Below are 25185 nucleotides of genomic sequence, written 5' to 3'. Positions count from 1 at the left end.
ACTAATCCGGCAGTATCATGGTCCTATATCTTTTGGATTTACTGAGAGTCTACTGTACTGTCAAAGTGATCCCTAGCAGTCTATAGGCTACTGCAGTTTCATCCCGAGGGGAACTTCTTCAGGCTGTGAAGGACATCAAAATTGCATTCCAGAGAAAGTCGTCAAAGTTAAAATCCTTCGAAGTCACATTTACACAAATCACAGACAAACGCACGAACAAAACAAATATACATTACTAAAACCCAGTAACAGGAAACATGTACATGAGCATTAACTAGCCACCCTTTTTACAAACTAGATGAGTTTTTTTAAAAGCGATATTTCAAAATTGATGTTTGAAAAGCAACCGCAATGTCCCTAACTTGTTTAATTCTTTGTGCCATTCTAGTCACATTATTTAAGTAACTTGTTTCTGATGTTAACCATTTTGATATAGTCATATTTTTATTTACCTTTGTTAATTTGTTTCAAAATCTATTTTTATCATCTTGCCATGTTAGTATTGTTTCTATGTACTCGTTCTATTTTAACTTGTATTTTGCTCATATTTTTTGCCCTATGTTTCACCATGTTCCTGCCATTAGACTAGATTTTAGATTATAACCAGGCCAGCTTGTCTTAACTTATTTGATAAAATTATTTTTGTTACTGTTTCATGTGAAATATTTAATTACATTTTAATATTATGTAGCAAATGACGAACCCTATTGCACTGTAAAATGTTTAAAGGGTAATAAAGATTCTTATTCTTATTCTTATTCTTATTCTCATGAACAGGGCCGGTTCTAGGAATTTTTCAGAGTTAAGCGAACACCCGAATCAGCGCCACTTAGGATTCCCCCCCCCCCAAACCATTAACACAACTTAACCGTATTTGTGAATTTTTTACAATAATTTTGGGAACAACTTTTAGCGAATTTCCCTATAGGGAAGTAGCTATTACCGTAGGTCTCATGGTAAGACTTAGGCCCGGGACCGATTTACTTTTTCATTTTAATGTCCCCAGAGGCCAAAAACACCATTCGTTCAAATTTTTATATATGTATATATATATATATAGGTATATATATATATAGATTTATATATATATATATGTGTCCGTGAACACGATAACTTGAGTAATTTTTATCCGATTTTGATGAAATTTGGTTTGAAGGTGTAAGGCGGGATAAACTTGAATGAGTTCGCGATCCAGCATGATCGGACCATGGGAACAGGGTTTTATGGGGGGTTTTATGGGGTAAAAATTGGTTTTTCTCACTTCTTACCCTCAAAACACAAAATTTCCCAATTTTTCTCTAAACCTTCTTAAAGAGCTTAAAAAAACAAACAATTCAGTATATCAAAGTGTTTTTGTACGGTTATTGGTTACGGAGAAAACTAAAAAAATGGTAAATTTAAAATTCCCATGTTATTCTTATGGAGAATATTGTAAAATGTTGTAGTTTGCTTGTTTATGGATATATTTTGATCAAACTTGGCAAATTTATTTATTTTATAGTAAGCTATCAATATTTTACTAAAAACACACTACTTTATTATTAGTTTCCTTGTAGCAGCAAACCTAGGTACTCGTTAAACCTAATGTTATTTAAATAGATCAATTGAAAATCAATTCGGCGAAATGGAAATTCGCTTAGACGGCAGGTTTGCTGCGGCGGGGGTATTTTAGAAGTTTAAGTTAGAAGAATACTTGCAATATAAGATTGTTTATTATTCGCAGAAATTTAACATTTTTACACTTTTACTCATCATATAAACTTTAGCAAAACCAAGGCCACACTAAAATAGCTACTTCCGTATAGGGAAATTCGCTAAAAACAGGCCGTCATGTTCGTCAAGCATGACGTCACGATAGAAGACGGCAATGACGTAATTTGCCGTTTGTGATCAGCTGCTTGTTTTAATCTTTCCTTGGGAAATACATAAATAAATACCTACGTCATTGCCGTCTTCTATCGTGACTTCTTTGGGCTGACTGGACTCGCCACCAGATGATTTCAACAAAAATCTACCTACACATTGATTTGTCTTGTTTTTTATCTTCCTGTTCCAAATTCACCTTACGATTTCTATAATAAGTGCCAGACGTTTTCTTTTTTTCTGCCATTGTTTTCTTAGTATCGGCTCGCAAGATGTTTTACTCATTTATTCAGTTTATACTTTCTTCTTATTTAATGCGCTAATTATAAATTAAACTTAAAACACTCGTAATCATTCACTTATCAACAATCATGAATCATCAAAACAACGCCAATACGATACCGATACGTATAAAACTAAAAGAGTGCAATACAACGTAATGCTCAGCTCTAGGATAAGAGAAAGAAGGGAGGGAAGGGAGGGGAAAGTTTCTTGTTGTGACAAGTGGCGCTGCGCGCTAAGCGCGCTTGCTTATCTCTAGTTAGTATGAGTGAGTCGTGAAATGAAACCCACCGGCGCTGCGCCGTACGCTGCCAAGCGTCAGCTCACTACAAATCGAAACTGCAAATGGCATTGAGATTGAGTCCTTGAGTTGTAGTGCTGTACAAATATACACATTTTTCAAGTGTACAAACAGAATAAATGCCTTTATTGTGGTATACTTGGACTATGAGCGAAAATAAACAAAATTACGTTGTTCACGTAAAAAAAAATGTTCCGTTGGCACCACGGCGCCACTTTTTTGTGGCGCCATATGCGGCCGCGTAGTTCGCGTAAACCGGCCCTGAACATGAAGTACACACAGAGGGCAGGTCTATTATTCTATAAATATAAATGTCAGTGTCATAAAACCCACTCAACTAACACTTTTGCAGAAAAAATCTAAATTGCAGTTGGATTTTTGTTCCAGAGCTAGGAATATTGTCTTAAAGCTGATGTCACCTGCATAATCACTTACCCCTAATATGAATCCTGCTTGTATTCCTACAACAGTATGTGCTTCTTGCTTTACTATAAAATAATTAACAGCTAGCCTCTTGTCCTGCTCTTTTAAGATGTCTTAACTACTCTGACTCTTCATATGATATCTATGATAATGTGTATTGTGAGTATTCATAATTTAAAATTAAATATTCTAGAGCAAATTGGTTTGTTTTGTAATGTAGGGTATTGCTATTTTACAAAGTGCTCATGCTCAAATCTTTTGTGGTTTCACCTGTCAACCATAAGAAAACAATGGTATACAATTAACAGAGAATCAGAACACTAATGAGGATTACAGTTAAAATATTTTTATTTGATTGGTCATGAATTTATAAGTAGATTTTTTCCAAGCAGTTAAAAATTTATATATGGTAGGCAATATTGACACTGTTCTTGTTTTGTCTTAGGAGGAGAAAGAAAACTTGGGATTATGAAGACAGGTAAGTGGAGAAAAGTGGAATACAATATTAGATATAACTAATGCTGCATATATTTTCACTTTGTTAGAGCATTTTGAATGATTTAGAGAGATGCAACCTGCTATCTATTATTTTTACTCCAGATGTCTACCTTTGTTCCGATATTTCTCAACCAATTCTGTGAGACGTGCTTGATACAATCAGCACAACTGAGTAAAGCTGCTGCCAAACAATTAGTAGAAATCATATTATATTAGGGATTATCATGCAAAACGCATATACTGTTCTATCACTGAAGTCATACATACATTCCAGTTTAGTATATATTGTAACAATGTTGTCCATGGATTAAGGTCTCCATCAAACTTCTTTAGCAACCAAGCAAGCTAGTTCAAATCTGGAACCAACTCAATGTTTTTACTTCATCCAGTCCTATTTAAATTAGTTCCCAACCAATTGACACTCCCACCAAGAATTTGATTACATGGCTACTGTACATGACGAGACGATAATCATCCATCCCATAGTAGGAACCAGTTGCAACATATGATTATTAAATCAACCTTTGGTTTAGGACAGTTGCATTGACAGGTTGTATCAATGGTACGGGATGAAGTAACAAACACAATATGGTCTCAGATTTGAACTAGGCTTAGTTCGCTTGCCCTCAAGGGGAACTCGATGGAGACTGTACTGTAATTTATGGACAGCCCTCGTATTTCATAATAGCTTCATGTTCAGAGGAATCCACAAAAGGTGGCATCAAGTCTAATACTACACATGGTTTCACAAATAAGTTTTACCATTCAAGGATCTAAGTTTAGTGTACTCTAATGTGTTTTTGTAAAAAAATATGTGAAACTCTTTCTGAATAAAAATAATATGATTTAACTTGGCGTTAATCTACAAGGTTTTAGGAATAATCTTGTATGATCACTGTATTATGTTGTAGGTTTGTTTGATTTAGATGAGCCCTAATTTTAACTTTGTATCACAGTCAGACAACATGGTATGAAGACGGGTACACGGAGAGCTTTGAGACCCCAGAAAACACAAGAATCTACCCTCCTCAGCAATACAACACCCCTGTCACAAGAGCCACTCCCAACAAGCGCAACAAAGGTACAACCATTCTAAATAAAATCATCACAACTCATTAATTAGACCAAATTAACAAATATAAGTTTGCATTATAATGTCACAATTCTCTTTATAGTTGAAAAATAACAATTATTCCTCAAAATCTACATCCTAAGATCTATAACTCTCAGGCTAGTCTCTCAATCTTGAGGTGGTTATTAGGGTTTAGTCATGCCTCATAACTGACTTGACTTACTTATTGCCAGTGCCACCCTACTGTGCAAGATAACTAAATAGTCAGTGATTCACAGTTTTTGTTTACACCAAGCTAGTTCTAATAACATATCCAAACTCTGTTCGGTTTAACAAGCTAGAATAGGACCGCACCTTCCCTCAATTTGTTGTAAGAAGCAACTAACAAGTGTGTTGGGAGATCCTTCATTTCATGCTCAAGACATTTTCCGAGGCCAAGCTTTCTTCTTATATTTGCCTCGTTCCTCTAAATCGTTTTTCTTTCCTTTCATTTTTTCTCTTTCAATTTCATTTTAGGAGATTTTACTCCTTCTTTTTTAACCGGCGCACACTGAGGGGCCTTGGGAGTAGTGATGGCCGAATCCAGGAATTTTGAATCTCAAATCCGAATCCTACAAAAATTGAATCTCAAATCCTCGAATCTCAAGTCCCAAAAATAATTAATTATAAATGGGGTTAGGGTAATTAAAAAAGCAAGAATGGAATGGGAACCATTTAAAAATAAATATAACCATTAATGACTACTGTACTCTTTGCAATGAAAAGTTAGGTAATTACTTTTGACACACGGCAAAAATAACAGACGACTAATCGGTTACATCTTGGAAAATATTTATTATTGGTTGTTTATGGTTGTTGTAAGTACACTTGTTAATTTAAAATTTGTTGATCGATAGTATTGGCATACTCTGTTCATAGAATTTTAAATAACATATTAAATACTACACATCAATTCAATCCACAGTCGAGCCTCGATTGGGAATCATATTATTGTGTAACTTTAATCATTGTGTCGTCTGTCTAGTGTCTACGAGTCTACGGTACAGTTCCGCCAATTGCTTGCTACACAACGCAGACAAATACTTATTGCGGGCGGTCAAGGTTAAGTCGATGATACCGGCAGTGGTAGCAATAGTTGCTCGAACGCTAGCACTGAACTAGAGCTACAACCTACAACCGAAGGTAGCACGGAATACTGAATGCGGGACTTGAGATATGTTGGCCACCATATGTACTAGGGGAATATTACAATACAATGAAACTAGGGGATTGTGTGGGATTACAACTAAGCCAACAGCCAATGAGCTGGTTGATTCTTCTAGTGGTACCAACATAACAACATTTTACAGCGGCTCGATTTTCTAGCAGAGTTGTCGTGCCTGTGCTACCTCCATTTGGATTTTTTCAGTCTACGACTATTTTGTGTTGTAAAAAGCATAACGGTTCGCTGATTCCATTACTTATCAGACTTGAATACAATAAATAACAGAGAGCGCACGATAATTTTGGGTCGGCATAAACTACGCCGGTTGTCTGACTCAGAATGTAAACGAACAACAAAACATTGACCATTGCTCCTTAAAAATATAAGTTTTTATAGGAAACGGTATCGAGAGTCGTGAGTAATATTTCATTTCAGAACTGGTATCGAATCCAGAAATTCTGTTATTGGCCTATCCCTATTTTTAAAATACAATTAATATTAGACTAGGACGTAGTTCAAGCCATAGCCATATGGTAAATACTGGGTGGCGCAAAAAGAACGCATGGATTTTGAAATGCTATAAGTTTGTTTATTAAAAACACACAATACTTTTTATAATACCAATAACTTACAACCAGCAATAAATCTAATTTAAGAATTGGTCATTGTGAAATCCAAAGTACCTTTTTAGGTTTTAAAATAACATCGGAGAGGTGGCGACCTTCTGCGTTCATACACATCAAAAGTCTCTCTTCAAAATTCTCCATAACTTTTGTCAAAGTGTCCTGTGATACTGCAACAATTTCTTCACGTATTGCAGCCTTTAACTCCTCGATAGACCGTGGTTTGCGACAGTACACTTTGAATTTCAGATGACCCCATAAGAAGAAGTCGCACGGCGATAGGTCTGGCGAGCGTGCAGGCCAATGGAGATCACCAAAACGTGAAATCACTTGATTAGGAAACATTTCTCTTACGACTTCCATGGATGCATTGCTCGTGTGGGCTGTGGCTCCATCCTGTTGAAACCATATGTCTGCCATATCGATCCCCAAAGCTTCAAGTTGTGGCTGCAAAAATGTGCATAGCATTTCAAAATAACGTTGAGAATTAAATGTGACAGTAGCACCATCCTCTTCAAAAAAGTAAGGTCCTACGATACCAACTTTTGAGACCCCACACCACACTGTAACTTTGGGACTATGCAGTTGTTTCTGATGCATTTCTCAAGGATTGTTAGCTGCCCAATAGCGGCAGTTCTGCTTATTTACCAAACTGTTCAAATGGAAGTGAGCTTCATCACTCATCATTAAAACAGCGTTGTCATTTGCAACGATATCAAGCATTCTCTCACAAAGACTTCTTCTTTGATCAAAAATCATGTTCATTAAGCTTCTGAACAATCATAATTTTATAAGGATGAAATTTCAACTCACATGTCAAAATACGCTGGAGCGACCAACGTGACATCCCTAAGGTCGGAGCGCGTCGCCTTGTGAAATGGTGAGGACTCTGAAGAACCGGGGCTCTGACAGTGTCGATGTTTTGTGGAGTACGCGCCATACGAGGACGGCCAGTCGACTTATTCTTTGTAACTGATCCTTTTGTACGAAACGAGTTCACCCAACGAAGTATCGTGTTGCGATCAGGTATCGAACCATTACGCTCGATATTAAACACTCTACGAAAGTTTCGTTGAACGGTAATTACAGATTCATTCGATTTGAAATACTGTTCAACAGCGAACACACGATGCTGAACAGTCCACTGTGCCATTGTTACTAAACCTGAACGCTCTAACGTACAAAGTGGCTTTCTTTTTGCGCCACCCAGTAAATAGACCGATGTGTTGTTTAAGAGACCGAGTTTGACTTTGTTCCAGCTATGCGTAGATCGTCACTGCAGCTACACGTTATTATGGAGCTTGCAGCGAGTCGGTGTATTCTTAATCGAATCTCGTTAATCGACTCTCGAATCCGAATCTTTCCTTAGGATTCGAGATTTGAAATTCTGATTCGGCACATCCTTAATTGGGAGTGCCCCTTTCGTGCAGAGGGGCTGATGTGTGCCTGGCACTGCCTATGGGACTGTTTGGCGCGTTGTCGGGGACCAGTCCCTTCCAGACCTAGTCATGGAATGCGGCATGAGTGCAGAAGTGATCATCAGAATTTCCTGTTCCAGACAAACCGATGCCTAACTCATGAAAAACCCTCTCTACTGTGTTGGTCACAGACCTGAGATTGTTTGTCACATATCTTCAAGTAAGGTCAACATGTGACCCCTAGTCCTCAGAGCACGTGCCGTTTTTGGCATTCAGTTATAAAATTATTTACCTAGACCAATATCCACTCAAGGTTGAAATTCTTTGTGGGTAAGATACCATGGACAAATTGTCATCAGGGGACACACAAGTTTATCCACTGACAGCTGTCCTACGTGATGTTAAGCCTCCAGGCAGCAGAAAAAAGTGTTTTCTGAGTCGTCAGGAGTGCATGGGCATTAGATGCAATCTTAAGTGACACAGCTTTGCCTATCCTTTATAGGTATGACGGGACACAGCCGTGACCTGTTCGAAATTTTGTAAGGTACCTCTCCATACTGCCGATTTACCCAAGGCTGGACTAGCTGAATCAGTTGCCTGGTCCAAAGTCCCCATGTCTCCAATTGTCAGTCTTGCCGCTAAAACCGGGAGGTATGAGTGTGCTCCCCTTTTCGTACCTGGTCCACCCCATGCTGCTGCAAAATTGCTTTTGTATCAGCCACCAAAATTTGGAAGGGGATGACTCCATCGACCATCAGATCACTGTTTGGTAGGCAGATGATAACCTGATGTTGCACACAGAAAGTCACATCCTGTATACATCCTTGAGTATATCTGCCAAACTTCCCCATTACACTTCCACATACTCTATAGTAGTGCAGAATGCACCGCAGACATCAATGGCTCTCCATGACATTGGCCACTAACCGACTAAGAAAAAGAAACCATCTAAGTGGCCTATCCTGCCAGCTAAGCTTACAGTCCACCATTACAAGAGATACTTATTACTTACTTACAGCTCAGGTTTTGACCTCCTCCACTTGAAACGGCACATCTGTTCAGACAAAATAATCTATGTAGTTTTATTATTATTATTATTATTTTATGGCCAGCATTGGACCACTTAAGTCAATATAATGGTTAGATTCTTTTTAAATTCTGTCTCTTCTTCTTGTCCGCCCAATACTTCTTCATTCTTTCCGACCGTTGTTTTCTTTCTTCTTCCGAAACCACTCTTCCTTGTCTCTGATTGTTTGCTCCTATTGGCAGGATGATATTTTTGTCTTTGAGTACTGCAAGCGCCTCTGACTTATTTTCCAAATCTTCTAATGATATTTCCAACCTTCTCATGTCCTCCTTAATCTCTGTAATCCACCTAAAGTCACTCATGCTATTCCACAACTTGTCAATTATTTTCTTGCTTTTTCTATTTTCCGGAGTCCTTAATAGATGTCCAATGAATGAAATTCTTTTCTTTTCTGAAAAAAAGATCATCTATGTAGTTTATATATGAACAAAAAAAGTATATGTAATATAATACACACACAAAAAAGAGGGGGGGGGGGGTTTCCCCGATCGCTGAAAAAAAGATACCGGTTGGCCTATAACCTGAGAAAATTTCCTGTGAGCACCCTTGATTGCAAAGGCAAAAGAGGATACTGCAATTGAGGTTGATAGTAGTGTCCACTCATTCTACCTACAGAAGATTTGTTGCTTGAAACTTCATGGACGCAAAAAAAGTTGAACTTAGTAGATACGATTAAACATTAAACTCATAAAGGCTGAGGTGATCATCAGGAGGATAGGGTAGGAGGATGGGTAAGGATACTCAACAAACTTATTGATATTTCTCAAGCCTTCATTAATAACGTCTGCACTGCAATTCCTAATCTAATTGTATACACCTATTTTAATATGGTTTTAGGGTTTTGATTTGTATAAAATCTTATGTTTGACATATTCCAGGTCCCAACACAAACAGAAGACCCAGCCTGGAACGCCAGACAACTCTGTATGATGATCCTTACAATTCATACGAGGAAAAGTACTATGATGCAGATGCATATCCTCAGACTGACAGGTATTTTAGATAGTTTAACAACATACTGCGAGGACTAGTTCAGAATTAAAATATGAGGAAACGGTTCTTGTAAAAAAAAAAGAACATAAAGAATTAAACTTTTCCAAAATTTCATCATATTCATAAACCAGATTCACAATTTTGTATTTTTTATAAACATATTTTGCTTTGAATTGTTCCAACCGATCTTGATGAAACTTGGTATGTATGTTAAATTGAAGAGATCCATATAAAAAAAAATTAATTTTGACTAATTTAAAAGCTTTAAATGATGGCCGTTTTAATTTTTAACATTTCAATTGGGAAAAAAACTATTTAAATAAAAAAGGATAAGAACGCTTTTAATTGGCATTTTAAATCTCCTATCAAATGACACCAGGCCCGTTTTTGACCCTGTCAGCGCCCTAGGCACATCTAATAGTTAGCGCCCCTTTGCAATATATATATATATAACAGGGTGTCCACCGACCGGGAAATCCGGGAATCATGCGGGGGATTTTTGAACCGTGAATGTTGTATTTATACCTGGAGTTTTCAATTTACCGTGATCGCGCATGACAAAAGTGACGTTTCCGTGATCGCGGGAGACGATAATATGTCTACACACGGCCGCAAAGGATGATCAGAATTTTCCGCGATTGCAGAAGACGATGATGGTATCTACAGAGCCGCAACGGATAATTAGAGTATTGCCGCGATCACAGAAGACGATGATAATGTCCACACGACTGGAGGACATTATTAACATTTTCCCGCAATCGCAGGAGACGATTACGGTGTCTTCACAACTGCGGGAAACGATTACGATGTCTACAGAACCGCGGAATACAATAATGATTTCTACGCGGCCACTAGGGATGATCACAATAATGCCGCGATCGCTCAAGACGATGATAATGTCCACATGACCGCGGGAAAAGATCAGAATTTTGCCTCATTCGCCGAAGACGGATATCTCCACATGTCCACGGGAGATGATTACCATTTTGCCAATCGCGGGAGGCAATCACTATGTCCAAACGACCAACAGGGACGATATAATGATGTCTTCACGGCCGCGAGGGGTGATCAGAATTTTATCGCAATCGCGCAAGACGATGATTTTGGCCACACGATCGCGGGAAAAGGTCAAAATGCTGCCTAATTTGCGTAAGAGGATGATGACCTCCACAAGACTGAGGGAGATGATTACCGTTTTTCTACAATCGCGGGAGGTGATTACTATGTCCACACAACCGTGGGGCACGATATGATGTCTTCACGACCGCGAGGGGTGGTCAGAATTTGACCGCGATCGCGCAAGACGAGGATAATGTCCTCACGACCGTGGGAAAATATCCGAATTACGCCTCATATGCGGTAGACGATGATAATCTCCTCACGACCGCTGGATATGTTCATATATTGCCTCGATCATGGAAGACGATAATTTTATGTCCAAACGACCTGACTGCAGAAAATAGTAAGAATCTTGCCGCAAACGCGGGAGACGATTACGATGCCTACACGGCCGCGAGGGGATATCAGAAGTTTACCGCAATAGCATGCAAATACTACCACGATTTTTTTTTTATTTCCAAATTTTTGCCGCCCCCAAAAGAAGCCAATCGCCTCGCGCCCTAGGCACGTGCCTACCGTGCCTATTCGGTAAATCGGCCCTGAATGACACAAAGTTCAAACAAATCAAATAAAAAATTGCTGAAATGCTGTAAAATGACACTTTTAGTTGTAAAATGAGGTAGAATAAGGCTAAGCTAATAAGGTTCCACTTCATTTTGGTTACAAACAGAACCTGTTCCTATAGGAACTTGTGTCTAACATCTCAGAGTAACCACCAAACTTCAATTTCGAGTCTTGGTTATTATTGGTTTCATGAAGATCGGTTGGGGTTTACTGTCTACTCACGGGACACCCTGTATTGAGTTTTTTAAGCTTATAGGCCTATTCTATTTAAAGTGTGCCAAAACAGTGATTATTGTCAATGGAGTTAATGTATTTGATTTCTTTCAGCACAAGTTACAACCAGGGGCAAAATTACAACCAAGACTACTACAATTCTACAAACTACGGCTACCAGGATGATAGCAGGTTTGTCTGTAGATCTTACTTACTTTCTTACTACCGAGGCATTAGAAACGTCATGATGCTATATACATCATCATCTTACATAATGTTCTAGTTACCGTTATTTGCGATTGCCATATTTTGGCATACATGCATGTAATGTCCATAATAATAGCAACTATCTAACTACATGGTTATCCAACTACGAGTGTGTTAATTAAATTTCTGGACTGGCTGGTCTTAGGAAAACAAATGTATAGAAGCGGTTTAAGCGGTTAAAAAATCTTATATTTTCCAATATTTTCCTTCTGATTCGATACAATGCTGCCAGCGAGTATTCACTAACAGGAAGGCTTCATGGAGTTCATCTATTGGAATGATGTTCAGAATCTTTTTCGAAGCCCTTTGAACTGCTGCGACAGTGCCAAACCGCTTCCCTTTCAAGTCCATATTCAATGGGAGAATGAAAAGAAGTCACTGGGGTGAGGTCCAGGTTCTAGGATGGCCGTGGAAGTGTTGCCAAGTTGTTTCGGGCCAAAATCTGAACTGCTACTAGACGCTGCATGAGCCTCATCATAAAATCCTCAGAAACCAAATGAAACATTGTAGCTCAATGTTATTCTTTCCGTAATGAGCCTAATGCTCAAGCTTGCGTCACTGTTCAACACTTACATAATTTGGCCAGATTTTCATGGTTGTGAGTCGTTGGAGGCCTTCCAGTATGAACAAAGTCTTTGAGGCCATCTTTAAGCCGCTTGTGCTACATGAGAACTATGGCACGTTAATATTACGTCTTCCTTGTGGGCCTGCTGAAGCATCTAAAGCGTTTCCACACCGTTCTTGTCATAGAGTTTTATAGAAAACCGCTGTTTCTTCACACGCTGAATTTAGACTCTCACAATGTTTTGACATGATCACAAAACACTCTCTAAGTTTATGCGTGATACTTTAACTTAAGCGTCTCGACGGTTACCTACCGCCCTTCACCCAGCCAGGGCCACGTGACCAGTCAGGAAGCACAGGAAATAATCAATCTTGAAACTTATCAACTCAACCTTTATGTTCTATTAGGTAAATACACCTGCTGCAGAAAACCTGCAGGCTAAGCGAATTACAATTTGTCTGATTGGATTTATGCTAGGGTATATATTTCTATAAGCTAGACGTATTTATCCCCCATGTAAATTACATTATATTTCAGGTTAGGTTTGCTGCTACGGGGAGGGTAAAAAGTATTTTTTGGATGGTGGAACGTTGGAACGTTGGAACGTTAATGGTGTAGGATGAAATAAATAAATTTGCCAAATTCCATCAACATGTATATCCATAAAAAAATAAACTACAACAGTATTCTCCATAAGAATAAATAATAAAAAAATATTTTTTTTTAGAATTGTCTACGTTACCGGTACCTTTAATTGTAGATCAAGACTTCAATATACAAATTTTTTAGTTTTTAAGCTCTACACAATGGGTGTTATGAAAATGGATTCCATGTTTAGGGAACACATTTTATCAACCCAATTTTTGAAGTTTTAAAACTCCTCATTCCTGTGGCCCGATCTTGCCGGTTTGCGAACTCATTCAATTTTATCCCTCTCAAATTAAGCCAAATTTAAATAAAATCGGACCAAAATTACTCAAGTTAAGGTATCACGTTTACGGACACATGTTTGTAAAATATACATAACTTACATTGTATTGTGACGCAAAATTCTAGGGGGGGAATAAACTAATATTCACCTAAGTCAGGCTAGGCCTACCCCTAGAACCAGCCACACTCAAATTTCTTCCCCGGAGTGCTCAGAAGGAGCCGAGAAAAATCCAGGGGTCGATACGAAGTTGTCACGGCTTTGACTGATCAATTTATTTAAATTTAATCGAAGGCTCAGAGCTCTAGAAGCGCTCAGGAAATCCTGCAGACGCCCAGTTGGAGTTATGTCATCCCAGCCTTCGTAAAAGTGTTTTGGTGAATTTTGCCTAACTTTTGGAATGACTCTGTAGGGCCGACGAGTATTCAAACTTAAGCCAATGTGATTCAATTACTCGTAATGAACTTTAAAATAATTAGCTAAAGGCCTAGGTAAATAATATAAAATCGAATATAATGTAAGACCCAATCCCTACAGAGTCGTCGGGGCCTAATTAATATAATTGGACGGATAATTTAACGTGAGTGGTTTAAAATAAATTTAATACTGATTTTCGTAGGCTGATTATTCAACTCAGCCTGCTCCCAAGACTCGATTCTTTCACCCGCCAAAGACGGGGTTTAGAACTCAGACGACGAGTCTCGGGGTATTAAAACGTCGAATTAACTGGAATAACTTAAGTAATAATTTAATCGTGAAACGAACTGAATTAACGTAATTTAATAGCCAATTGGTTTAAAAGAGCCGAAAAATATCCACCGCTAGTCACTGGCAGGCAGGAACTGGCGGGTTTTGCACGAGTCGGCAAGAACGAAGTTAATAAAATTTAGAAAATTATAATCGAACGTAAACGGATAAAATAAATGGCAGACGAGTATGCGTATGTTAGAAAAAGAATATTTAAAAGAAAGTAGGAAAGTCTGAAAACGTAGCTAACCTGAAACGATATCGTATGGCGCAGTTAGTTTCGTTGTGCGAAGAGGCTTCTCGTTAACGAGTCGACGGTCGAACAGCGAATAATTCTTGTCCGGCTCAAATCATGATTTCCTCGGTCGAGGCTTAATCGCTCTGGTGGTGAGTTCGAGAACCAGCCAACAGCTGATCGGAAATTCACCTGTTGAGCCGGTCTAGTTGTCGTCTGTCGTTGGTCAACAAACACCATTTTGAGGTTAAGTGATGTTGTAATCGGCGTTAAATATTCGTAAAATCGGTCGTTTTAACTTTATTATGTGAAACGGAGTGCTATTATGAATAAATATGTAGTTGTGGGTGTGTTCGTGTACTTCACTGTTATCAAAAGTAGGCCTACGTTCTTTGGCCCATAGCCCAAGCTAGGGCCAACACATAGGCCTAGGATTAGGATGTTGTGGATAAAAATCGGGTAAGTAATGGTGTTTGTTGACTAGCAATACGTTTTTACCCCCCTTAAAATTTGGTACCTCACACCCCTTACCAACTTCACAAAAAAAAGAGAAAAAAAAAGATTTCTAACGTGAGGGGGATGGTCCAAAGGGTCTCGAAAAAGGGCAGCTGAAGAAACGGCGTCGTGAAGAAGAGGTCGTGTACGAGAGGGAAAAGTAAACGAAAAAATAAAATCTTCTTGAAAACAAAATAAAAAGGACTTCTTGAACGAAAATAAAAACCAACTGGTATAAAAACACCTCTCGTAAAATCGGAAAAAAAAGGATTAACGGTAAAACAAAAAAAAAAAAAACTTCTGAATCATCGAACGTAGGGTAATGATTCTTCGGCCCTCAACGTTGGTGGTAGGGCTTCAGGTCCTTCACGTGAACCACGTGTGACATCCCCGTGCGCACGTCTCTCACCGTGTAGAGGTTGGCCCCACGCCGCTCCTCAACCTCGCAGGGTCCGTCGAACTTGGGCGCGAGCTTCCCGACTACGGCGTCGGCCGCGGAAGACAGCGTGTGAATCCGCCGCAGCACGCGCTCGCCGTTGCGGTACCTCACCTCCCGCCGGCGGAGGTTGTAGTACCTTGCCTGCTGTTCGTAGGCGGTCTTGAGGTTGGCGTGGACCTTCTCGTAGATGCGTCCGAATTCTTGCGTTCGTCTATCGTGAACTTCGGCGAGCGTCGGCTGTCCGTCAACGTCGGGTGTCGCCTCCAACGTTTTCCCTCGGACAGCTTTCGGGACTCTGAGTTCGCGGCCTAACGTTAGCATCGCCGGCGTGTAACCCGTCGAATCGTGGACGGCGGTGTTTATGGCGAACTGGAGCTCGGCGATATGGGCGTCCCATGACCTATGATTCTCCTTCACGAACTGAGAGATCATGGTCTTCACAACGCGGTTGACTCGTTCTACCGGGTTCGATTGCGGACTGTAGGGAGCTGTGTTTGTGAAAGTTATGTCCCAATCCATCGCCAGGTCTCTAAAGAGGTTCGAAACGAACTGAGTCCCGTTGTCGGTGATTATGGACTCAGGTGCTCCGTATCGAAGGAGCATCTCCTTAGTTTTACTGACAACGTTCTTGGCCGTTGCCGACCCGATAGGACATAGCTCAACCCACTTGCTGTACGTGTCCTGGATCACCAGCAGGAAGCGGTGGCCCTTGCCAGACCTGGGTAGCGGACCCACTAGGTCGGCGGACACCGTGTACCACGGACCTTTTGGAGCCCGGAAGTACATCTTCCCTGCCGGTTTCGTCTGCGCCACCTTGTACTTTTGGCAGGCATCACAGGATCTCACGTAGTTCTTCGTCTCCCGACGCCATCCAGGCCAAAAATATTCGGGCCCTACACGGCAAAGTGTTTTCTTGACACCAAGGTGTCCTGCCGTAGCGTCATCGTGGTTCTGTCGTAGTACCGCCTCCACTTGCCCTGGAGGAACGCACATTCTCCAGGACAGCTTACCACCACTCCCATGGCGTTGGGAGGTTCGGTAAAGGCGGTTCTCCACGATTTGATATCGCGGATAGCGTCGAGGGTTTGCGGTCACAGCTGCGTACAACTGGTCGTACCAATCAGTCGGAGGGACGTCGTTGGCTTCGTTGGGGCGTTCGTCGGGTCGCGTCGTGTCACTCGGTTGGTCTCCCGGTCTCGTCGATTCCCTGCGTCTGGTCGTGTGTCGCTCGCGAGGCGCGTCTGTCACCTCCGATGTGAGATGACTCATCGCGACCAGGCCCGATTGGCTCTCGTTGGTCACGGGTTGCCTCGACAAAGCGTCGGCGACGCGGTTCAGGGTGCCCTTCCGGTATTTGATCTCGAAGGTGTACTGCTGAAGTTCCATCACCCACCGCGCTAGACGTCCGCTAGGCTCGTGTAGCCTCATTAGCCATTTCAGCGCGACGTGGTCGGTTATGGCGACGAACTTGTAACCCTCGAGGTACGGCTTGAATTTTCGGGTCGCCCAAACCAACGCAAGACACTCTAACTCCGTCGTTGTATAGTTCTTCTCTTGGTCCGTAAGCAGTCGGCTAGCGTAAGCGATTACGACTTCGCCGGATTCTTGGTTCTGCGTGAGAGCGGCTCCAAGACCGATGGTCGACGCGTCGGTCTGGAGGACAAACGGGACCGAGAAGTCGGGACAGGCCAGGACAGGAGCAGAGGTGAGGCGTCGTTTTAGTTCTTCGAACGAGTCCTCCTGTTCAGGGCCCCACAGCCACCGAGCGTTCTTCTTCAACAGTTGTCGCATCGGGGCGGTTACTTGGGCAAACCTGTCCACGAAACGACGGTACCAGGACGCGAGACCGAGAAAGCTTCGAAGGGTTTTGCCGTTCGTAGGTCGTGGGAACTCGTCGATAGCACGGACCTTCTCTGGGTCGGTCGATATCCCCTCGTTGTTGACGACGTGTCCGAGATATCTGAGCTCCTTTTTGCAGAAGTTACACTTCTCTGGGTTTAAACGTAGGCCAGCCTTTCTAAGGCGTTCGAAGACCACCCGGAGGATCTGCAAGTGCTCAGTAAACGTGGCGGACACCACAACGAGGTCGTCGAGGTAGGCGAACACCTTCGGCTCAAGCTCCGGACCGATGACCTTGTCCAGGAGGCGTTGAAAGGTCGCTCCGGCGGAATGGAGTCCGAAGGGCATTACCGTAAACTGGAATAGGCCTAACCCGGGTACGGTGAACGCGGTGATCGGTCGGCTTTCCTTCGCTAACGGCACCTGCCAATAGCCTTGTTTTAAGTCCAGTGTGCTGATGTACCTCGCCGGCCGTAGTTTCTCCAGAATCGCGTTGATTCTGGGCAGCGGATACGCGTCGGGGACAGAGCACTCGTTGACTTTACGCATATCGATGCAAAACCGAAACTTTCCGTTGCTCTTCCTCGTCAGCACGACTGGCGAACTCCAAGGGCTATCCGATGGTTCGATAACACCATCGCGGAGCATCGTCGCCACCTCTTCGTCGATGATAGCTTGCATCGCGGGATTCCTGGGATAATACCGTTGCTTGACGGGAGCGGCGTTTTCTTTGAGCCGTATCGTGTGCTCAGCCAACGCCGTCTTCCCCGAAACGTCGTCAAACAGTGGTAGTTCGCGTTCCAGGAATTCTGTGAGTCTCGTGTCTTCTTCGGAGGTCAAATTTTCGAGGGCGTTTACCGGATAGGACGGGGGAACGTCGTCGTTGCGGAGGTTTCGTACAGCGGTGTGTACACTGACAAGAGCGAGGTCAGTAATACACCGAATGCCGAGTACCACCTCCACACTCAGGTTCGGGACATGTAGGGCATCCCACGAATACGTCTGGCCCGCGATTTCACCATCCACTCTGTATCGATCCGAGACACGGCAACTCGCTCCGTTGGCCATACGTAGGTTGACGTCAGCCTGGTCGGGTACGCTGCCGCACGCCCGAAGGTGACGTACGGCGCGATCTCCAATCAGACTGACCGACGAGCCGGTATCGACGAGGGCGCTGAACGTCTCACCTGAGATGACCACGTCCACGAAGGGTCGGTCATCTCTGGGGGCGCGTTCGCGGCTGACGGTTCCAGTGAATTCCGTTATGAAGCCGAGCCAGCGATTCCACTCCTCGGAGGTCGTACGGCGTTTCGTTCTACGGGGCTCAGGCGACCTCCCGCAGACTGAACCCGATGGCCGTTTCCCGAGCCGCAGTTGCAACGACGCGTCGAGATGCCTACCCTCTTGCAGTGGTAGCAACGCAGGACCTTGGGCTTCGAACACTCGCGAAACAGATGTCCGGTTTCGTCGCAGTTCCAGCACACGAATTGCCGAGAGCCTGCCGCTCGTTCGTTCGTCGTACCGGGCGATCTGGTCCTCGTAGAGTCCGGCGTCCGCCTCCGCCTGTAGTCGACTCGTAGCGAAGGGTCACGGGGGTTTGACCGCGCAAACGTTGTAGTCTTGCGACCGTCCTCCAAGGGTTTACCAGGTCGAGACCTGGCCGTCACCTCGGATTCCCCTTCATGGTCGTCCGACAAGCGATCAATTGCCGCGCTATTGTAGACCCGGTCGACTTTCCGATCACGAACGTAGGCGGTTTCCGGGATCAGCGACATCGAAGGTGGTGGCGGCGGACGGAAGGTCTGTTGGCAATGTACATACGCCTCGTACCCCTCAGCTCTTTCCAACAACTCCTCCAGGGTACAAAAATCGGTACGACGTAAGACGAGTTTGTACTCCGGGCGCATGTTGCGGTATATGAGGTCGAGTTTACCCTGCTGCGAGAACGTACCGCTCCTCCGAATCAACGTTGAGAGCGCGACGACGTAGTCACGAATGGATTCGCGCTCGCCTTGTGTCCGTCGCCTTACCTCGTCGTCTAGATCTTGTCGATATAATGGAGGGAGGTATTGATCTTCGAACTGATGTTTGAAATCTTGATACGTCCGCCAGCTACCGTGACAGTTCCGATACCAAAGCAATGCCGGGCCGTGAAGGAGTTCCGGCAAAGCCTTCGTCAGCTCGTCGATATCGATTGAGTAGGCTTCCGCCAACTCCTCCAGACGTTCCAGAAACGAGACCGGGTCCTTCTTGCCGTCAAACCGCAGATTCCACTTGCGGACCCGATTGCACAACGACGGCGTGTCGTCTCCCACTCTCGTCCCACCCCACGGGTTGGGGTTGTCTGGACGTGAGGTTGAGAAGGCGGGTCGTGGTTGTGACGTCACCAGGCCCTGGTTGGATCGCGGCCATTCGTGGGTCCGGTCTTCGAACTCGTGACGAGGGATGTAGGTTCGGTCTTCGTAATCGTGACGCGTCGTCTGGGTTCGTGCCGGTATGATAGGCTGTCGAGGAAGTGTCAGGTCGTACGACGTCTGGTAAGTAGTTGGCCGTTCTCCGCGACTCTCAAACATCGTGCGGGATTCGCGTTCTGTCGGTAGACCGGAGGGTACGGGGTACGACAGAATGTCTTCCCCGGTCGACGGGATGTAGACCGGACGCTTTACCAACGCCGCGAGGGCTCGTCGAACGGATTCGGAATCAGCGTTTGGAGAGACTCCGAGCATTTCTCGCACGCTGGCCATCTCCTGGTACGCGGAAGGAGGTGCCAGCCACTGTCGGATTTGCGTATCGTAGGCTGTCGAGGCTGTAGGCCCCAATGCCGCTATCGCCGTCGGGTTCATCGGTTGACCGATGCTTCCCAACGGGTTCTTCCAATAATCACAGAACCGTTTGCGAAGTTCGGCAACGCTACCCTCAGTTTCTAGATGATATTTACTCATCTCGGCTATCAGGAGCTGTTTGCTCAGGGTATGAATCCAGCCGACGCGTGAGTCGTCCAACGGTGATTTCGGGATGCTCTCCATCGTCGAAGGTATTTGGGAGATCGTCGTCGTGGTCGTGGTCGTCGTTGACGTCGTAATTCCCACCGTAGATATCATCACGGGGCCGATCGGTAGCGTATCGGGTCGGGCAATGGTCGTCGGGGTACTCGAAGTCGTTGATTTTGTTTCTCCAGTCATTTCGTCTAAATTTCAAAGTCCAAAACCGTGTTTTCGAGTCCAAATGTTCGGGCGCCAGAGATGTGACGCAAAATTCTACAAAATGACGGTACTAGGACGTGAGACCGAGGAAGCTCAGTCCCTGTTCGGGCGCCGGAGATGTGACGCAAAATTCTAGGGGGGGAATAAACTAGTATTCACTTAAGTCAGGCTAGGCCTACCCTAGAATCGGCCACACTCAAATTTCTTCCCCGGAGTGCTCAGAAGGAGGGACGTCAGAAGGAGGAGGTACGTTAAAGTGTTTTGGTGAATTTTGCCTAACTTTTGGAATGACTCTGTAGGGCCGACGAGTATTCAAACTTAAGCCAATGTGATTCAATTACTCGTAATGAACTTTAAAATAATTAGCTAAAGGCCTAGGTAAATAATATAAAATCGAATATAATGTAAGACCCAATCCCTACAGAGTCGTCGGGGCCTAATTAATATAATTGGACGGATAATTTAACGTGAGTGGTTTAAAATAAATTTAATACTGATTTTCGTAGGCTGATTATTCAACTCAGCCTGCTCCCAAGACTCGATTCTTTCACCCGCCAAAGACGGGGTTTAGAACTCAGACGACGAGTCTCGGGGTATTAAAACGTCGAATTAACTGGAATAACTTAAGTAATAATTTAATCGTGAAACGAACTGAATTAACGTAATTTAATAGCCAATTGGTTTAAAAGAGCCGAAAAATATCCACCGCTAGTCACTGGCAGGCAGGAACTGGCGGGTTTTGCACGAGTCGGCAAGAACGAAGTTAATAAAATTTAGAAAATTATAATCGAACGTAAACGGATAAAATAAATGGCAGACGAGTATGCGTATGTTAGAAAAAGAATATTTAAAAGAAAGTAGGAAAGTCTGAAAACGTAGCTAACCTGAAACGATATCGTATGGCGCAGTTAGTTTCGTTGTGCGAAGAGGCTTCTCGTTAACGAGTCGACGGTCGAACAGCGAATAATTCTTGTCCGGCTCAAATCATGATTTCCTCGGTCGAGGCTTAATCGCTCTGGTGGTGAGTTCGAGAACTAGCCAACAGCTGATCGGAAATTCACCTGTTGAGCCGGTCTAGTTGTCGTCTGTCGTTGGTCAACAAACACCATTTTGAGGTTAAGTGATGTTGTAATCGGCGTTAAATATTCGTAAAATCGGTCGTTTTAACTTTATTATGTGAAACGGAGTGCTATTATGAATAAATATGTAGTTGTGGGTGTGTTCGTGTACTTCACTGTTATCAAAAGTAGGCCTACGTTCTTTGGCCCATAGCCCAAGCTAGGGCCAACACATAGGCCTAGGATTAGGATGTTGTGGATAAAAATCGGGTAAGTAATGGTGTTTGTTGACTAGCAATACGTTTTTACCCCCCTTAAAATTTGGTACCTCACAGTATAAATTTTTTTTTGGTCTCAGAGAACATTAAAATTAAAAAGTACCAAGGCCCACAACAAGAGCAAAAGGACTCTCCATTTGGGGATATCCTGTGTGTTATGTTTTAGGTAAAAATTATCCATATAGTAGGTTGGTTTATCTGGGGCTTGATCCCATAGTGGCAGGATTTGAGGGGTTGTTTTGTACCGAGGCCCACAACAAGACAAAAAGGACTCTCTCCATTTGGGGACATCCTGGATGTTCCATGATTATTGCAAAGTAACCAACAACCTCAGCCATTATTTCCCTGTTATTAAGGAGTGCTAACCTTTAACCTTAAAAACATTATTTTATAACCTTTAAAATAATGCCCGGGAAAATTTTCCTGTCCCTAATTGCAGCCTCTATGGAGTTGAAACTTATTGTTGAATGCAGCTTGAATATCCATAAGTACCTCTGAGAGGACCTTTTGATGCTCCAGTGTCTTCTATAATTATCATTACCTTTAAAATACACACTCTCTGTGTTGTCATATAAAACTCATATATCTATGCATGGATCCGAGGTTTTAATAAAATTATCTTGGCTTGAGATCAGTTGCTTTTTGGCCTGTGAACAAACCATTTGGACACCTTTCTTCATCCTACACTATCTAATCCTATATTCATCAGCCTTAAAAACATTCATCCAAGTGTATGTAGCTTAGCTGACTTAATCAATACACTCTATTTAATATTTCATAACTGTTGCTTTTTTCCAGATATGGTCAAGAAGAAGAGGATCGGCAATGGGACTCGGGGGGAGGGGGTGGGGGACAGGGGCAGGACTATTACTATAGCAACTACTACCGTCAAAATAGATATGAAAATAAGATCAACCGATCGCGAACGAAAAGAAGTTCCAGTAACCGAGAATTGACCAGAGGGTTCTCCGAGTCTATGGATGATGATGTAAGGTTTTAATTAGTTTGTATTGCACAATAGTACCTAGATAATCCGGCGTAAACGGTCAGCCAGTCTGCTAGATTTAGGAAAAAGGACGGACTATTGAAAGACCAATTGAATCGTTGAACTAGATTTAAAATTTCTAAATTCGAGACAGCTAAACCTCCTGCAAAAGTGTAACGGCAAAAGTAAACAAAAATAATAACAACCAATAATTAATTCCAGTCTAGTTGTTATGAGCTTTTTGCTTTTTGTATTGAGTGGATGCTGGCAAGTGCGACAACTTGTCTGAGATCAGTAAAGAAAACTCATTACAACAATTCAAGATGTTTTTCTCATGTTTTTCATCAAAATTGTATTATTTCAGTAACAGTATTGTCTATTAATGAAGTTTAGTGGAAGCATTTGTTATTCTTTCTAAGACATATCCCCCCCCCCCCCTTGCACTAAGTGTTATTTGGAAGTTAACTCAGAGATTATTCCCTTAAGATGGATTTTGCCATTAAATTTGAGGTTTTTAGCAATATATTGATGTTAGTTTTTATAAGTCAATATAAATGACCAATTGTGTTTCACAGGTTTACTATTCAACCCAACAAAGCTATGAAGATGAAAACTACCAAGTGAGAAATGACTTTAGTGGTAGCACAGCTCGAAGAAAACAGTTCAACAGCAGCAGATCTCAGTCGATGAGTCAACAAATCAATGACGATTACGATCCGGACTTCCCTCCGCCTAGAAGTAGAAATAAACCTAAAAAGCTTCCACAGATTCCAGTGAAAATAAAACCTTCTCCCTCTTTGCCACCTACTCCAGTCAAAACGCAACAACACAAACCTGCAAAAAGAACAGGATCTTTAGAATACCAAGAACCTCAAGAAGAAGTTAACTATTACCAAGATACGCGCAACAAACAAATTGACTACAATGAAGACTACAACTATGCATATCAGAGCATAGATAATCTAATACCTACTCAACCGGAGGTCATCATACCTTCAAACCAATACAAAGATACGGTAACTAGTAGAGTAACAAATCAACAAGCGTATCAAGATGCGTATCAAGATACCAATCAACAAGTATATGAAAGGAATAATCAGCAAAGTTATCAAGCAATTAATCAACAAGGATATCAAACCAACCAACAAGCTTACTCAACACAGAATCAACAGGGCTATCAAACCACTAATCAACAGAACTACCAAACAACAAATCAACAGAACTACCAAACAACAGATCAACAAGCTTATCCAACTATAAATCAGCAAGGTTATCAAGAACCTACATACAACTATTATGGAGAAAAACCTCCAACGGTCCAAGTACAAAGGCCTGAAGAAGATCAGCAGACTCTGAGCAGGAGAGACACGCTGAAGAAGCAGTTTCAAGGTAGGCAGAGACTGGAGAGTCCAAGAATATTCCAACAAAACACAGACTCACTGGAATCTAAAGATGACGATCTCAGGGATTCCTTTGAAACTGCAATGTCTTCCGTTAGCGCTCAGGGACACCAGAGCTTTAATAGTGAATACACACCCGTGCCTGAACCCAACACAATGACTGATAAACTCGATAGGTACAATAACGTCTCGGTCCATGAGAAAGGTTACAGTAATAGTTCTATCATGGACATTAAAAACGACAGATACAATCATTTAGCGCAAGAAAACGATAGATATTCCAATTCAATACAAGAAAAAGATATATTGAACGATACGGTGCAAGAAAATCATGGTTTGACTCAAGAAATGATTAACGATAGATATAATAATATACAGGAGAAAAACGATAGGTACGGTAGTACGTTAGTAGATAAGAATGATAGGTATGGTAGCAACAGTCATATCAATAGAGAGGACCTTGATATTTACGGCTCTGGTCCTGGTGTAATCGGGCCAGCAATACCAGAACGGAACAGTTCCAGAAACAATAGTCTTCAGCTAAGAGAGCAAGTTTTGTCTCAGAAACCATCTCCTGTTGCCACTCCTACCTCTAACTTTCCAAGCCAAAACCACAACCAGAGAATTCTTCAACGGCAACCGGAATCATTAGATAGTTATATCGAAGAAGACATTCTTCAGGATACAAACGAGTATTCTAGAGATTCTCCCGTGTCTGTGGTTGATCGCTATCCTCCAGACACCAACTCACTTATCGAGCCTTACCGTGCTACAACTCCCAAACCAACATCGCCCTCACCACCCAAGCGACAAGACACGTTAGATGAAGATTATGATCAGTCTTATGAGCAATCCTTCGATCAGCCAGGAGATGATTATGTGATAGAAGAAATGCCTCCACCGATTGAGCAGAAATCTTCGTTTGGAGAACAAGAAATCGTCACTGGAGATCAGCCAAAGAGGAAGAAGACGGCCAAGGAGCGGTGGCACTGGGCGTACAACAAAATCATCCACCAACTAAACGTGAGTTAAAAATTTATCTTCACATTCAATCATTTAAGCCTCTGAACTACTGAAGAAACTTGG

General features: G+C 42.5%; 1 protein-coding gene across 1 annotated transcript in view; it reads left to right on the top strand.

Moving 5' to 3' along the window:
• LOC129003720 (uncharacterized protein DDB_G0283357-like) overlaps nt 1-25185 on the top strand; it is a 159320-nt gene that overhangs the window by 130914 nt on the left and 3221 nt on the right. Inside the window, exons 10-15 of the mRNA XM_054432016.1 lie at nt 3315-3347; nt 4324-4448; nt 9650-9764; nt 11775-11852; nt 22513-22702; nt 23275-25122. Coding sequence (XP_054287991.1) covers nt 3315-3347; nt 4324-4448; nt 9650-9764; nt 11775-11852; nt 22513-22702; nt 23275-25122 — 2389 coding nt within the window. The remainder of the gene's footprint in view (nt 1-3314; nt 3348-4323; nt 4449-9649; nt 9765-11774; nt 11853-22512; nt 22703-23274; nt 25123-25185) is intronic.

This window comes from Macrosteles quadrilineatus, unplaced genomic scaffold (genome assembly GCF_028750875.1).
Source record: "Macrosteles quadrilineatus isolate MER2022 unplaced genomic scaffold, UCM_ALF_1.0 Scaffold_9__3_contigs__length_116548681, whole genome shotgun sequence".
Taxonomy (NCBI): Eukaryota; Metazoa; Arthropoda; class Insecta; order Hemiptera; family Cicadellidae; genus Macrosteles; species Macrosteles quadrilineatus.
The sequence above is the reverse complement of the archived record's forward strand: the minus strand, read 5'-3'. Positions and strand labels throughout refer to the sequence as shown.